We start from the raw sequence: 17,803 nt of genomic DNA, 5'->3' as shown, positions 1-17,803 counted from the left end.
AAACCTATATTGTGGGACATGAGCAGATGCAGAGGATTTATCTCTCTTTAGCTGCAAGGCAAACAGGAGGACTGATGAAAGATTTACTGATGAAAAAATGGATCAGTTCTTTGTAATGTGCAGAAAGGTGTTGAACAATACAGTGCTCAGATGTGTACTTCTGGGTGGCTTGCTGCTGGTGGCAAACCTTATTCAAGATGACAGCTTTTGGGTGTACCATTGTTCTAAGTTCAGTATGTGTTGTGATACGCAAGAGTGTTGCACCATGCCATCACAGTGTATAACAACACCATTAGTCACTGAATGATAATTTTGATAGGACAGAAATAAATTAGCTTGTTCTCTCTCACTTTGGAGAAAGAACACATGCACTGACTTAAATAAGCTGTGTTAGAGATTCAGTTTTTGTAGAAGTTAATTATTCTCCTAAGATCTCTTGAGGGTTTTGGAGTAAAGCCCCTTTAATTAAAATCTATGTGTTATACTTCTATGTCCTTGTGCTGTTTGGTGCTGTTGGAAAACTTGTTTATAGTTATTACAGTGCTTATATCTCCATTGGTAACTTCTTGGATATTTCTAGAAAAAATGGAGTCACTATTATATTACCTAGTTTGTTGTTGTTTTGTATACCTAGTATACAAAAGAAAGTAAATATTAATCTGTGCAGATTTTAATATTAATTTTCTGAAAGTTCCGGATGAAGGAAATAATTTGGAAGATTATTTGACACAGATGATAGGAGTTCTGCGGTTGATTTTCCCACCAAAATTGCACAGGAAATTTGAACACTGATAGACAGCAGATTTGTAGCTGAACACTCAATCAGTGATAGAGAGTGCTGATATAATAGAAAGGTATCATTGAAAACAGAGTGATCAACAAAGACACCAAAACATTTCAACACACTGTTACGCAGAGCTGACAGGAGTGTTGTTTATAGTAGTGTGATAGATGTGTGTTAGAAATTTTGTGTGTGTGTGTGTGTGTGTGTGTGTGTGTGTGTGTGTGTGTTTTAACAGCTGCTCTCTCAAGAAACAAATAAAGTGCGGCCCTAGTGAAACATAAAAAAAAATCATAGGTTTCAAAAGTTAACAATATATTGCAGAAGGAAAAGGAAATTACATGAAATCATGTACCAACAAGCGGGGTGATTTTGGACAGTATGGTTTATTTGTTCTTTCCTGCCACTCAGCAATGAAGTTCTGCCAGTTTTAATGCTACATACCTATTATTTTAAATGCAAGATTGTACTTCCCAGATTCTGTGACTTTTATTTTGGGTTGAATGTTTACCTGGGTAAATATCTGATGAAAACATGCTCACTGTTGAAAGTTCACACAGTATTATCAAGTAGAAACTTTTTATTGTTGCGACCAGTGGAAAAGTATTATAACTACAGTTATCAATGAAGTCAGTAGCCTATGGCATTGAGACAACTGCTGTACAAGTTTGTCAAGATATTCATGTAAAGTTATAAAATAATGACAGATTTTACAAAACTGAGTACTGTGTGTGGGTGATTTCGGACAATGCTGAGAATGTATAACAACAAGAAAGGTGCTAAAGTACAGTGTAATTATGACCTGCAACTTTTAGATAAAGCTGTTCATTATATTCAGTGTGGCAAATTATCATATAGAAAAGTGTAGCCACAAATATTGGTGCAAGGGAAGTATGTGTGAAATTCTTGTACCCACACAACAACACTAGACACTTATTTATGTTTCCTAAAGTCCCTACTAAAGACGCAATACAAAAAGAACAAGTTTCGTGAGTACTTCCTATACCAGTTCAGAAGAGAGGGATGTTTATTTTTAGAGCAGTTGTGCTTTAGACTCGTAGGCCATTGTAATGTTATAGTCAATGTTTGAAGTGTTTGCCACTTAACTTTGAATGTTGAGTAAGAAAATTGATTTGGATTTTTTACTAGAATTTCTTTATATTGTATTTGTTTTTATTATTTAAAGTTAGAACTGTAAAAATATGCACTTTAATTTGTTAGAAACTTAGAACTGATCTTTAATATATCATCTCAGTCTTTATTACTTGTTTGTAATGATGGACATCCTTAAAATGTGTGAAAAGTAACTAAAATCAAGTAGGAAGAATGTAGAATTTAATTTAATAAAATAATCAATTTATGTCCAAATCCCCTCTCCAAATACTTTGTAACTATGGATATATGTTTAAAAAACTTGGGCCCAGTATCATCCCAATCCATGGGGTGACACCTCGTCTATCTCAGGCAAATATAGCTACACATAGACTTTCTGTTTGTAGGATATTGTATTGATTATACATACACCTCACAACTTCTCTAACATAAAATGGAATCTAACATAACCTATGCATGTTATCGTGAGAATAACCTAAAAACTGTCCAAAATCACGCCATTTCACTGCACCTTAAGTGCTGAAGTATGACCCTTTTTCATATTACAACAAATACTGTCCTGACTAAAGCAAAGTGATTAAACAATAAGAAACTGTAATGTCTAAAATTAACAAATCAGCCAATAAAATTAACAATGTGTAGACAAAAGATAATAGAGAAACCTGAAAATCAGTTAAGGAAAGTAAGGACTGGGTTATTAAAGAGAATGATGAAATAATAAGTGTTAGCAGTCAGGTTACCAACATATTTGATAAATATTTTCCGAATGTAGCTCATAAGATTTATGTGGATAATTCAAGGGATACGTCAATAGAATATGTGCGAAAGCAGTACCATACATATGCAGATAAGTCTCAGTTACTCAATCCTCTGTGTTATGTATGCAAGAGCAATAAAACACCAATCATAAAATGAAACTTAGTATCAATTTGGGGTTTAAAAGGATCACTCTACAAAAATTCCATTTTTCGATTCAAAAATCAACTTATACTACAAAGTTTAAGTGATGAAATCATGCCAGCGGATAATTTCTGTGATCTGTGAAAAGCATTTTCTTGTACAGTTCACAGTATTTCCTAAATAATCCCAAATATTGTGGCAGCAGACATCTTGTAGGCAACTGGTTTTAGTTCTGTCTAACTAAAAGAATGCTGACGGCCACATTTAGAAAGGGGGCGGGAGTGTATGTAATGAAACAGCATCTTTTTCATGTTATGTATAAACAATCTGCCACAAAATATCCTAGAAGTTGAATTAGTTCTCTTTGATGACAATGCAACTTTTATAATCAAATGTAAGAGAAATGTCAGCCCTTTAGAATGTAACTAAGATTGTGTAGAGAATTACCAATTGGCTCTCTGCAAATATACTATCATTAAACTAGGATGGAACCCATCACTGCAAGTCTGTTGGTATATTTCAAAGATTGTGCATAAATAAAGCAACTGATAGAGAAGTCTAAATAGAACAACTTTGGAATAGGAACTTATTATCTTGGAAGTAATCTAGGATCAGCGAAAGCTCTGGAATGTCAGAAACAATGAGGACAATAAATTGCATGGGCACATCACTCCACCGATGTGACACTGCTAGCTTTTTTCTTGTTAAGAGCATATCAGAGCCTTGTGCATGTAACACCAGTTCTTGACAAAGAAACACTTCTCGCTAAGATACTTGTATTGTGTGGTGGGATTTGTGCAATGCCTGGTGCACTTTGTAGAGTGCACCAGTATTTTCTGCAAAGATGTTACACCTGTATTGAAAGTGGTGTTAACTATTTTGAAGAAATTCTGTAATGTACAACATAGTTGAGTAAATAGTACATTATCTTTGCTGAACTTAAAGTGCACGTGCATAGATGTCCCCGCAGGACATGGGCATGAATTCATGTAGATACTGCAGATAAACAACTGAAGTGGTCCATCAATCAATCATTTGCAAAGGGTTAGTATGTTCTAGAAGGTCCTCTCATTGGGCTCATTTGTTACTAAGTGAAGGCCAGATCTGCTGGTACTTCGATGTTTTTCATGAGATATACTGGAGAACGTGGCAATTTGTAATCAAAGATTACCAGTGTGGTGGGAGGATGCAGCAGTGGGAATGTGCCTGTGAATGCCTAATAGGCAGTTGCCATAAATGACAGTGTTTTATAATTACAGTGTCAACTGATTCAGTTCCTACAGGTATATAAAAACCATTACTTCTGCCACTCTTATCTCTTTGGTTCCTCTGGACCGACTCATTCATTAGGGATGCCAGCTATGCGTATCCATGTAATTCCCACACATGCTTAATGCCATCTACTCATCTTTCATCAGGGTGTCATCTTGGTCGTACCTTATCTAACAGTGCAATTTGACCTGAAAAATGGGTATGTTTCATGTATGTTCCAGTATGATTTGTTACTTCATCTTTTTCTCATTTTAACAACCTGAGAGTTTTTTCTGGGACTCCTCAGAATAGTTACAGTGATAGGATATCTCCTTATCTGATACTTTTTTTCAATTGTTGAATGCACCAAATTAAGTTTCTGTTTTGTTTCCTCCTTACTTCCGTACCTTCCAGTTGTTACTCATAGCAAATTTTCATTGTTTCTATTCATATCCTTGTGAAGGCATTTCCAAATAGTTTGGTTTAATTCAGCATATTCCATCATATTCCTGTTATCATTTTCTCACGTTTTCAGTTGCTGTGGCATTCCATTTGAGCGTTTTATATTCTTTGCTTTCTTTTTAATGTGTACCATCTTTTGTTATTTCTGTGAGTGCCTGTGTTCAAAAATGTCCTCATTTGTTAAAAAAGCTATTGAACTTGTTGCTAAATTTTATCTGGTATACGTGCATAGTCTTAGATAAATTCCCACAATTTGCATATCTGACTTCTTGCATGAGGAGTCTGTTTCTTTTTCAGATTTGTACTTATCTTTACCCTGCATTTTATGAGTGTGTGGTTACTTAAATTCTTAATTGGTTTGAAATGGTCACATTGTGTTCTAACATTACTACCCAATTCTCTAAGTAGAAAGTTTTTATTTGTCGCAAGAACATTTTTCACTTTTCAATTTACTTACTTTAAAATATGAACCCAGTATGTACCACTGAGATCAGTATTTGATAAGACACTAGTAATTATAAGACAATGTGAATACTTAATTTTGATGTTAAATAAAGAGGTCCTGGATTCTTCAATGTAAATTAATAGCCTGAGAGCTTTTGTATATAACTTTACATTTATTTTCTTCAGGTGAAGTGGACGCATCCACAAATTTAAACAAACTTCACTTCCATTTTTCAAATTATTTCAATTTCAGGTATTGATAATTACAAACCTTGCTACAAGTACTGCCTTATTAACACTTCAACAACCAGGAACTGACTGTACTGTCCTCAGTAACTGAACTGTCACTGTGCAGGTGCAGCCATTGTATTTGGAAAAAAATTGCAATTCAAAACTACAGGTGCATTATTAAAACAGTTGCTTTAGTTATCTTACACTGACAAATGATACATTCACAAACCTTCAAAAGTAACACTGTGCTTTGCAAAAAGGATTAAATGGTTTGACATAAACACATTTCTCACAAAACTTATGATTCCAGAATGAAATTTTCATTCTGCAGCAGAGTGTGTACTGATGTGAAACTTCCTGGCAAATTAAAACTGTGTGCTAGTCTGAGACTAGAACTCAGGACCTTTGCCTTTCGTGGGCAAGTGTCCAGCCAACTGAGCTATCCAAGCATGAATCACTAGCCATTCTCATGGCTTTAGTTCCACCAGCACATTGTCTCCTAGCTTCCAAGCTTCACAGAAGTTGCCCTGCAAAACTAGCAAGACTAACACATCTGGAAAAAAGGATATTGCAGAGACATGCTTAGCCACAGCCTGGGGGACAATTCCAGAATGAAATGATGTTTTGCAGGAGAGCTTCTGTGAAGCTGGATGGTAGAAGATGAGGTACTGGTGGAAGTTAAACTGTGGGAATGGATTGTGAGTTGTACTTGGGTATCTCAGTCGATGAGCATTTGCCTGTGAAAGGCAAAGATCCCAAATTTGGGTCTTGGTCCAGCACACAGTTTTAATCTGCCAGGAAATTTCGAATTTATGGTTACCTATTTCTTTTAAAACTGAGTCCTAGTGACCTGCACACTTCTGCAAGGGTTACTTTTGAGTGGTCTCCATGATGATGATCAACAACTCTACTGTACTGTATTGTAAGTGGTGTAATTTAATATTTTCAGATGAATCAGTGTTTACCACTGTAAATGAAAGTTCAGTACAAGTATATAGGCCAATTGGTGTCCTTTTCGACCCCAAATACCGATATATCCAAATGTCGTCTAGCAATAGTCATGTGGCTGTGCAGTATGGGACTGGGTATGTCATTTAACTTCTACAGTTCAGAAGAAAGTTATCATCATTGAAATCAGTGGATCATCATGTGAAGCCTCCCTTTAACAGAATTCGGTGATATAATCATGCAGAAACCTCAGTATTTGTGCTGGTGGTGTTGTCTAGACTGAATAACCAGCTTTTGATAATTTCAGCCTACTGCTAGTCTGTGATGAAATTAATTTATTATTATTATTAATATTATCATTAATATTATCATTATTATTATTCTTTATGTCAAAGATATCCCGTATTGGTGGGCTAACAGCAAATGTTTCTTCCAATTTGATTGCACTTGCCACAACAAGTGATCCACACTGATTTACAACGCAGAAACTTTTACATCTGTTGTGGAAAATTAACTACACATTATTGTAATAAAGGGATGTTTTCCAAATAGTATGTCTCTCAGAACAAGAAAAAAACTGCTAGTCTTGGAAGCTTTATAAGAACCTCTGTATCCTTCCATAGAAAGCCCACAAGTTGACCCTTCAGCTACAATGAGGCCAGCAGGAAATTCCATGTTAAGGATTTATGTAATGCATCTGTTCCCACCAACAGTACATTTTATTTGCAGAAAACTTTTGTGCCTTCTGAAATAGGTCAAGAGTACAGATGTGATTTGCATCAGTGCTTGCCTGAACTTTGACGCTGACTACGAATTCCCACCACCCTTCTTTGTGCTGTCCAGTATACATAGGCCGTCTTTGAATTACAGGATGTTTGTGAGAGTTTCATGGTCAAGCAGTTCTAACAGATCATACTATAAGCTTATTCTGATTGCTACTATTTTTTCAAGCACTCTTAACTGTTCAAAATAATTCTCATTTATTCTTCATTCTCAGTCACACATTTTTAAATGCATGACGCATTTCAACGTATCTGGATCTTCTTAAGATCTAATTCAAAGTAAAACAAAATATGAACTGTCTATTATTTTACAATGAGTTGAAAAGAATAGTACATAAATGTAGAACTTACCTGTCTAGTTGCATATGCAAGCTGTCATGTCTGTGTCAGAATCTCAAATCACAATACTTTATTTTGCTGCTGCTCTCAATGTTTTAACTTTGTACCTGCTGGAGGTGGGGGAGAGGAGAGCGAGGAAAGGGGGAATAGAAGGGGGAGGGGAAAAATGGAGTGAGGGTGATTGGGAGAGGGGAAGGAAGCAGAGAGGGGGAATGGTAGAGGTGTCACAAGTTGAACAAGAGAGGGTCTTATGCTGAGATTACAAAAATTATAACTGTATAAAAATTCTCAGTGAAATAAGTAAAGTGTAGAACAGTTGTTGTGTAAACTGTAAAATGCGTAAAATTGTGAAACTATAAAATGTAGTGAGGGGAATTGAGAGAGGTGAGAGAAGATGGGGGAGGGGAGGGGTACTTTACATAATTCTGCTTTTATAATTATACTGTTTGTTCTTTCATTGTTCTATACTTTTAATATAAGACCCTCATGGTTTTATACCAGTGTTTCATGCTTTTAATATTGTAAAAGACACTAATTCAGTTTTAGTAACATTATTTCCTCTTTTATAATTTACTATTGTATGCCCTTTACAGTTTTTTGCATCCATTGGTCTACACTTTTGATACTGTAATGGAAATTTTTGTACATTATTTACGTTTTACAATTTTAGTGTAAGACACTCTTTTGTTAAACTGATATCATGTCTAGCACTCTCTTCCCCCTCCCTGCCTTATGTCCCCATCACTGCATTTCATAATTTTACTATTTTATGCCTTTTACAGTTCACACATACATTGTTCTACACTTTAAGTATTTTAATGAGTTTTTTTGCATGATTAAACTTTTTGTAATTATAAGTTAAGATCCTCTCTTGCTAAACTCATGATGTTTCTACCACTCCCCCTCTCTGCTTCCTTCACCTTCTCTCGTTCACCCTCACTCCATTTTTCCCATTTCACCCTCCCCTCACCCCTACATCCACCACATACCAATTTAAAACTCCTGACTGCAGTTAAAAAAACAGTACTGTGGTATGAGTTTCTGGCTTAGACGTGACAGCTTCCTTATGTTACTAAATAGGTAAATTATACATTTATGTATTCTTTTCGACATATTGTAAAGTAATAGGTTCATATTTAGTTTTAGTTTGTTTTAGATATAAAGGTGATCCAGATAGATAAAATGTGCAACTGAGACTGAGGAATAAATGAGAACTTTTTAAAATGTCAATGCAGTTGCTGTTATCTCGTGACAAATATGTTGGCTGTAATGAAAATAACTCTTAACTGTAGTTTTCTTGAAATGTTGTTGCTCAATGACTGTTCTGTTAAATTTAATAAAAATGTAATGAACTACGTGGTATTTCATATTATAGGAATCGATGAATGCATTACAGTGTGGGGAACCTGGTCAACAAGAGGAAGAAAGGAGCTTTAATGTGGATACAGGTGTCTCGGTAAGTATTTGAAGCTTGATAATCACTGATTTTGCATCACATGTTACTTGTTTGCCGGCCGGGGTGGCCAAGCGGTTAAAGGCGCTTCAGTCTGGAACCGCGCGACCACTACAGTCGCAGGTTCGAATCCTGCCTCGGGCATGGATTTGTGTGATGTCCTTAGGTTAGTTAGGTTTAAGTAGTTCTAAGTTCTAGGGGACTGATGACCTTAGAAGTTAAGTCCCATTGTGCTCAGAGCCATTTGAACCTTTTTTTTTTGTTACTTGTTTATGATTATTGCATAGGTTGTAATGCCTGTTCAGTAATATATGTCATGGCCTTAATGGTGGTTGTGGTTTAGTTAAAAGTAACAGCAGTTGGCGAAGTCTAACTAGAAATGATATTCTAGAATAAAAAAAATAAATAAATAAATAAAAAATTGTGAAACACTGAAAGATAATTGAATAATTGGTGACAAGATAAAAGTGGAAGTGGAAGTTGGTAAATAGGCATTAGCATTGAAAGGAGGTGGAAATTTCAGCAGGGAGGTTAAATATCTCCTGATGTGAGAACAGGAACAGCTGTGAGATGTGAAAGACAAACAGAACCCAGACTTATGACTGGAGTAAGCATATAAAGTTGAAGAGATTGATAGTGAAATCACCTACAGTTCTAGATGTGAAAGATTCACCATGTTGTTGCTACCCAGAAAGTGGTGTACCATAATTTCTATGCAAATATTCTATGAATTTTCATGTAGTGTTGTGTGATAATGCGAAATTTGATGGCATTGCAACTATTTAAGCTGAAGTACACTCCTGGAAATTGAAATAAGAACACCGTGAATTCATTGTCCCAGGAAGGGGAAACTTTATTGACACATTCCTGAGGTCAGATACATCACATGATCACACTGACAGAACCACAGGCACATAGACACAGGCAACAGAGCATGCACAATGTCGGCACTAGTACAGTGTATATCCACCTTTCGCAGCAATGCAGGAGGCTATTCTCCCATGGAGACGATCGTAGAGATGCTGGATGTAGTCCTGTGGAATGGCTTGCCATGCCATTTCCACCTGGTGCCTCAGTTGGACCAGCGTTCGTGCTGGACGTGCAGACCGCGTGAGACGACGCTTCATCCAGTCCCAAACATGCTCAATGGGGGACAGAGCCGGAGATCTTGCTGGCCAGTGTAGTTGACTTACACCTTCTAGAGCACGTTGGGTGGCACGGGATACATGCGGACGTGCATTGTCCTGTTGGAACAGCAAGTTCCCTTGCCGGTCTAGGAATGGTAGAACGATGGGTTCGACGACGGTTTGGATGTACCGTGCACTATTCAGTGTCCCCTCGACGATCACCAGTGGTGTACGGCCAGTGTAGGAGATCGCTCCCCACACCATGATGCCGGGTGTTGGCCCTGTGTGCCTCGGTCGTATGCAGTCCTGATTGTGGCGCTCACCTGCACGGCGCCAAACACGCATACGACCATCATTGGCACCAAGGCAGAAGCGACTCTCATCGCTGAAGACGACACGTCTCCATTCGTTCCTCCATTCACGCCTGTCGCGACACCACTGGAGGCGGGCTGCACGATGTTGGGGCGTGAGCGGAAGACGGCCTAACGGTGTGCGGGACCGTAGCCCAGCTTCATGGAGACGGTTGCGAATGGTCCTCGCCGATACCCTAGGAGCAACAGTGTCCCTAATTTGCTGGGAAGTGGCGGTGTGGTCCCCTACGGCACTGCGTAGGATCCTACGGTCTTGGCGTGCATCCGTGCGTCGCTGCGGTCCGGTCCCAGGTCGACGGGCACGTGCACCTTCCGCCGACCACTGGCGACAACATCGATGTACTGTGGAGACCTCACGCCCCACGTGTTGAGCAATTCGGCGGTACGTCCACCCGGCCTCCCGCATGCCCACTATACGCCCTCGCTCAAAGTCCGTCAACTGCACATACGGTTCACGTCCACGCTGTCGCGGCATGCTACCAGTGTTAAAGACTGCGATGGAGCTCCGTATGCCACGGCAAACTGGCTGACACTGACGGCGGCGGTGCACAAATGCTGCGCAGCTAGCGCCATTCGACGGCCAACACCGCGGTTCCTGGTGTGTCCGCTGTGCCGTGCGTGTGATCATTGCTTGTACAGCCCTCTCGCAGTGTCCGGAGCAAGTATGGTGGGTCTGACACACCGGTGTCAATGTGTTCTTTTTTCCATTTCCAGGAGTGTATATGTTTTCCTCAGAACTAATGGTTTCCACTGTAAGGTTAACTGCACAAGTCATAAATTTCTGCATAAAAATGGGAAATTTTGTTCATTACCTTTACTGTTGTACTACAATATGCTTTTAAAGATTTTGTTCAAGGTTTGAACCAGATACAATGCACAATTGTTTGTTAGTGCATATCTTTGGTGATTAGTCTCAAACTTTTATTGTTAGAATTGAAGAAAAATGGGTATCTCTCATTTATGAAACAATTTTCTGTATATAAAAAAAGTGTAATGTGGTTTGGATGTCAGTTGAGTGAACTCTGCACCACCACTATGTAAGTTGAAACATTACTGTATAAACAGATTAAAATGCAGTCATAGGAACAATGATGATATCACATATTTCAAATGCCCAATTGAGGTTTCTAATGACAAAATATTTTGGAAAAAAGTGATTTTATCATGAAAGGAGATCTCAACAATTAATGTTCGTGAGGCTGTTAAGATGGTAGGAGCCTTGTACGAATTGTTACGTAGTATTCTGAATTAAGTTTTGCATATGAAGAAACTGAGTGTACATTGACTTCAGACAAAAGCAGTTGGAGGAAAAATGTTTCTAAATGATGTTTACAGAAGTTGAAACATAATCTGAAGGACTCTGGCAGTAGATAAAACATGCATCAACCATTACTCCAGAAACATAAAATTGTAGACAAAACAGTGTATCAGCAAAGATGAAACTGCACTGAATAAAAGCAAAAGCTGTTGTGTTTTGTATGGAGAAAGTAATGGTGGCTGCTTTTTGTGGTTTAGGTTATATCATCGCGATTAGTTACTTGGATTTAGTGTCTATTTCCATAGTTGAAGTGCAGTCTATGAAGGTACATTGGACTGGTTTCACCGCACGAGTTGTGTCTGTTTTCTTACCTCAAGAATTGGCCTGTTGGGAAGAACTTTTCAGTGAGTGAAGAAGTTACCTGTGTTACAAATGATCTAGGAATTATATTGCAAAATGATAAAAATTGTGATAATGTTTTTTATGTGAACAGAAATATTAAACACTTAATGGAATTGGATATAATCTGTGTGTAAATAAGATTACACTTTGAAGAAACCCTCTTTTTCTTACAGAATAAATAAAATGAAATTGTTTAATAACTTCTTCGCAAAACAGTATTGTACACTAGGGACAAACTGAATGAGGTAACACTGTTCTAAACAGATTAGCCATGTGTTTGACAGGATAGTGTGTCGAGTCTTCATCTGGTCTTTCTGATTTAGATTTTCCATGGTTTCCCTACATTACTTTAGGCAAATGCCATGATCGTTGCTGCCATAAGGCCATAGCTGACTATCTGTCCCGTTCCTGTCTACAAGACCTGTAAGCATGTAAATGCCTGTGTATATGAATGTTGTAGTTTTTGTTATGTTTAATCTTTAACTACTATGGATGGTTTCTCAGACCACTACAGCTTTTTGTCTTGTGATATTTCATACACCCCTGTGAAATGAAGTAGATTCTTCTGTGTACCTTGCTATTGGATGGCAAGTTACGTGAGCCAGAAATCTGCCATTGTTGTTGCAATTTGTTTGTTATTTTTTGGGCCTTGAGAAGTCTCACAGATGTACCATAGTGTTTGTGTATAATGTTTTTGTTGAATGTTACTGTTTCTCCATGGTAAGGAAAGCTAGGCCTTCTATGCTACGTTTACTATGTGAGACTGATGTAAGTGTTCAAGAAAGCCTCAGTGAGTTCTCAGATGAAGACTTTGATGACAGTGACAATGACCCTGATTTTGAATGTTTCTTGATCACAATACTAATTTGGAAGAGGAAACTGGAAGTAATAAATATGTCACAGCACAGGTGATGATGATGGAGAAGAATACTTCTTTGGTAAGAATAGAAAGATGTTTTTGATGGATAAAATGGAAGCTGCTACCTAATGTAAGAACAAGGTGATTCAATATTGTCTTGCAGCTGCCTGGTCTGCAACAGATTCCAAAAAGTCTTGGAGAAAACTTGCTGTTTTGGGATATGAGCCTCAAACACAGAAACAGTTTTTTTCAAAAACAAAAAGCATCAGCCATTTGTTGTCCTTGTTTGAAGTGGAAAACAAGATACCCATGTTGACAGTGTAGTGGTTTGATTTTGTTGAAGAATTGTTGGAGGGTCTGCATGAAATACATGCACACTGAATACAATTAAAATTTTATTCAGGGCTTCAGAAGAATACAATAAGTAATACTACCTTCTTGATTTTTAAAATAAAAATTTGGCAAAATTTCGCCTTCGATAGAATTATGGGGTGGATAATTGCTCTAAGGCTGAAGTGAGGAGAAGTAAACACAAAGCTGATTCCAAATAAAATTTGTCATTAGTGATATATGTTTTTCCATACAGTTATGTTGTGAATATGTAATGCTCTATCTCCCTGACGATAATCTGTGAGTGAGTAGAGATTTAACTAAGTGCCATTAGTGTTATAACGTCAAATTGAACACACATATTTCAAAAACAACACAACACATGTAAGTCACAGAGCAAGTAGACAAAGTAAGACGTGTACACGGTAACAGTCAAATCAGCACTGAGTCCAAGTCTAGCGGCCGCTGGCTGGCCAGCCGCTTAGGTGGCACGGCTGCTGCATGGCTGGCAGACAGCTCCGCATGTAGAAGACTCGCGTAACTGCGCGGCAGCACTTTGAAAGATCAGTGAGTCACAACAATTAGTTGAGTAATATATAAAATATAAATAATCTGCAAACTTAGCTCTGTTGTAGTTTTCAAAGTTTTTGAAATTCTGTATTGTTTAAAAAATTGAAATTTCCTTTAAGTCTGTCTCCAAGAAGTATAACAAACAACATGAAGTCCCGAAAATGTGTACACGGTAACAGTCAAATCAGCACTGAGTCCAAGTGTAGCGGCTGCTGGCTGCCTGGCTGGCTGGCTGGCTGGCCGCTGGCTGGCTGGCCGCTGGCTGGCTGGCTGGCTGGCTGGCTGGCTGGCTGGCTGGCCGCTGGCTGGCTGGCTGGCCGCTGGCTGGCCGCTGGCTGGCTGGCTGGCTGGCTGGCTGGCTGCTGGCTGGCTGGCTGGCTGGCTGCTGGCTGGCTGGCTGGCTGGCTGGCCGGCTGGCTGGCTGGCTGGCTGGCTGGCTGGCTGGCCGGCCGGCTGGCCGCTGGCTGGCTGGCTGGCTGGCCGGCCGGCTGGCCGCTGGCTGGCTGGCTGGCTGGTTGGCTGGCTGGCCGGCCGGCCGCTGGCTGGCTGGCCACTTAGGTGGCGCGGCTGCTGCATGGCTGGCAGCCAGCGCCGCATGTAGAGGAAGCGCGTAACTGCGTGGCGGCACTTTGAAAGATCGGCGAGTCACAACACTTTTCCCCCATTTGAATTTTTTGCACTGGTCTTGATGGAGGTGGCCTGTAGATGGCTAACGTCCATAGGTGTTGTTTGACTGGCTGTAAAGTCGCGAGGAGGCGGCTTCCCGTATGGACGGAGGTGTCCCTGATGATAACGGGTCGAGATGACAGGAGACGTAGAGGTCAAATCTGCTGGGGCCCCATGCACCAATCTGCCCATTGTGGCAAGTCCGGTTGCTATAACAGGAGACATGGGTGATGTGTCGGCGTCCGTAGGAGAAGGAGGCGAGTAGAGTTGCTCCGACAGATGATGGTCATCTGGTTCCTGCATGGGCACATCTCCTGGTGGCATCCGTTCTTGTGCTGGCACTGAGATGATGGTGAGAGCGCTGTGTTGTGAGTAATGAGAGATGCCAAGATCCCGAGTGTCAGGTAGAGCTGAAGGTGGTGTAGCGGCATTCGGAACAGGCATTGCCAGCACCGAGGCCGAAGCTGGTCCGAATGACGCCCTGCAACACCCGTGTCTGTAGGGATTTCGTACAGGTGTCGGCCACGGTGTCGTAAGATGTGACCAGGACTTCATTTTGGCCGCCTGCCATATCCCCGTACCCATACAAGGTCATCGGCGGTGAACCGGCCAAGCGAAGGCACCCGCGGCCGTGAGGTGGAAGGCCGCAGAAGATGAAGTAGCGTGCGGGGCTGTCAGCCATGTAAGAGCACTTTGAAAGATCGGCGAGTCACAACAATTAGTTTAGTAATATATAAAATATAAATCATCTGCAAACATAGCTCTGTTGTAGTTTTCAAAGTTTTTGAAATTCTGTATTGTTTAAAAAATTGAAATTCCCGTTAAGTCTGTCTCCAAGAAGTATAACAAACAACAGGAAGTCCCGAAAATAAAAAGACAGCCTGAGAGACCCCTCCATAGTAAGTGTGTTCCTGTTAACATCCATAGTAGCTAAGGATTAAATTGTAATACCGTGACATTTCAATATCTTTGTAAAAGTGATCTATGGACGAATACTACTACTACTACTACTACTACTACTACTATAGTTCAATTAAAATTACTTTGTGGTTGACGTTTTAGTGAGTTGAGTTGTAGGGACCAGTCATCAACCAATTGTAGCTGTTTCTCGGGCTCTATGTGCTCACTGTGTTGCCTGCTCTGTTGTTACAAGTCTTTCAAGGTGATGTGGATGTGTCTACAGGGTATGGGAGGGAGCAGCAATGGCCAGCCACAGAGGCAGGAGGGAAGGGGAAGGAGCTCCGTATATGTACTGATTTTCACATTACACCACTGTAAAAATATTTTTGTGCAAATAAGGCAAAACTATATTTGCTACTAAAGTTAGTCTTTGGTAAATATTTTAGTTAGTGTACAAAAATAAGGAAAGAATAATTTCAGATGGTCAATTTTTATTACATGATAATAAATTAACTGTTTGGTTAAAAGAGTTCTTTCTTTCTGTCACATTTTATGATGTAACATCATAGCTTGCCTTTAGTGGTCAAAGTTATTATGATGGTTTGAAATTAAGAAACATACAGTGCTTAATTTGAAGAACTTGCAGTGAAAAATCTGACTGATTTATGTTCAGTGAACTTTGCCATATGATACTAAACATGAAATGCTGCCATCATACCAAAATTGTTTTAAGGGTGGGAGGACAGCCATATCTCACTACATTGTGGAGTAAATATAATTTATATACTCACAGTTCACCACCATTTGCCACAGTCACAGTTGTTCCCATACACTATGCCAATCTCGTGTTTCATTTCGTGTTACTGTTTAATGTGCAATTTATCACATCAGTCACACCTACGATCTAAGTTGGCATTACAGTTATACTGTACTGCAACAAGATTAAATGAAACAAAATTGTATGTTTGGCTCATTAGTGTAAAAGCAAAGTGCTGGTCTGTAAATGGAAATTTTGATAATACCAAGGACACATTCAATCTTTCTTTAAGCTTGCTTTACTTGTCTTTAAAAAAAATCTGTTCCCATAGTAATGCATTGATAAAATTAATAGCTCTCATTTTAGTTAGTGTAATAAACTGTTTTGTTATTTTATTTCTACATCCATACATGTAAAAAGCTGAGAATTTATATAAATCAGTATCCTTTGAGTTTGAAATCAGTATCCTTTGAGTTTGGTTGTTGATCGATGTATTAGATTGCAATGAACCTTTATCCCTGCACAGGCATACATAACTCAAATCTGTGAATTGAATTGTTCTGTAGGTGTTGTTGATATCAAAGAACCATCAAGAACTTGAGCAAACCTTCAGGATTAGTTATCATTGTAATGTTATTGATAAGGCACCTACAGTAACTTCCAGAAAACAAGACATTGTCAATTGGGTATAACGACAAAACATTCCCATAGCAGATGACTATACCAAGACTGAAGAACTGGATCTTGTGGCTCATAATAAAGCCCCTTACATCAATACGCTATAGATGAATTGGCAAAACATATGGCTCTACGGTCCTCATACTGCCATCAATCACTGCCACTTTAATTACATTATATTCATATGGACTCAAGGGCTACATGGCAAAGAACAACAAAAAAATGTACACAGACAGAAGTGGAACCATTGACAAAGGTTACTATAAACCGATCACCATCATATTATCATAATGTTGTAACACACACGAAGGAAGTGCCCCACCACTAACTTCCCCACTGCCTTCAATGATGGTCGCAACTGTCTGTAAGTTAGTATGCGAGTTGTTCCTTTTTTAGTGCATGCATGGGAAAATGAATGTGTAGTGAAAGTAACATAGGCCAACTTATTATTTCGTCAAATTCTGACTGCAGTTCTGGCAACTAACAGAAGGTGTTAGTTATTCAGTCGTAACTGGCATGCATCTGTTAGTGGAATAGTGTGTAAACGAAAATTCATTTGTGTTCACCCCTCACATTGTTCTTCGCTTAGTTAGATAATTTCTTAATTTGTGATGTGTGTGACTGAATACTTATCTTATTGCTGTTATTTGTCTTTAATGGCAAGTTAATACATTGCTGTACCTACAGAAGCAGTGCCCCACCACTAACTTCCCCACTACCTACAATGATGTTAGCAACTGTCAGTAAGTTAGTATGCGACTTGTTTCTTTTTTGATGCATGCACAACTATCAATCAAATCAGCATGTGGCATGTTGTGTATGAGCAGGCAACTCTGCTCATCACCGCTGCCATCTGTCAATCACAAAGTAATTTTAATAGGAGTATGCTGCTGCTGCTGCTGCTGCTGCTACTGCTGCTGCTAAAGCAAATCACATTTGATACTAAAACACTTCTTTATTTCTCTTTTCAAACATATCCAGTTATTTTCAGTTTACAGGACCATTTTATAGTGTCATCATCAGTATGTGCAAGCACAACATAAATCATATGTAGTAGTTATGTTATAGTATCATAGTAACAGTCATGCCAGTATAGAGGGATATGCCACTTAGTAAGTTATAACATGTTTGTGTAGTGCACCATGGGTAGAGATGAGAAAATATAGCATCTGTTTTTGGTG

General features: G+C 39.1%; 1 protein-coding gene across 1 annotated transcript in view; it reads left to right on the top strand.

Annotated features, from left to right (window-relative positions):
* LOC126470462 (microtubule-associated protein futsch-like) overlaps positions 1 to 17,803 on the top strand; it is a 525,429-nt gene that overhangs the window by 261,029 nt on the left and 246,597 nt on the right. Inside the window, exon 16 of the mRNA XM_050098320.1 lies at positions 8,627 to 8,707. Within this exon, the coding sequence (XP_049954277.1) occupies positions 8,627 to 8,707 (81 nt within the window). The remainder of the gene's footprint in view (positions 1 to 8,626; positions 8,708 to 17,803) is intronic.

The sequence above is a fragment of the Schistocerca serialis genome, chromosome 3, assembly GCF_023864345.2.
Source record: "Schistocerca serialis cubense isolate TAMUIC-IGC-003099 chromosome 3, iqSchSeri2.2, whole genome shotgun sequence".
Classification (NCBI taxonomy): Eukaryota; Metazoa; Arthropoda; class Insecta; order Orthoptera; family Acrididae; genus Schistocerca; species Schistocerca serialis.
The sequence above is the reverse complement of the archived record's forward strand: the minus strand, read 5'-3'. Positions and strand labels throughout refer to the sequence as shown.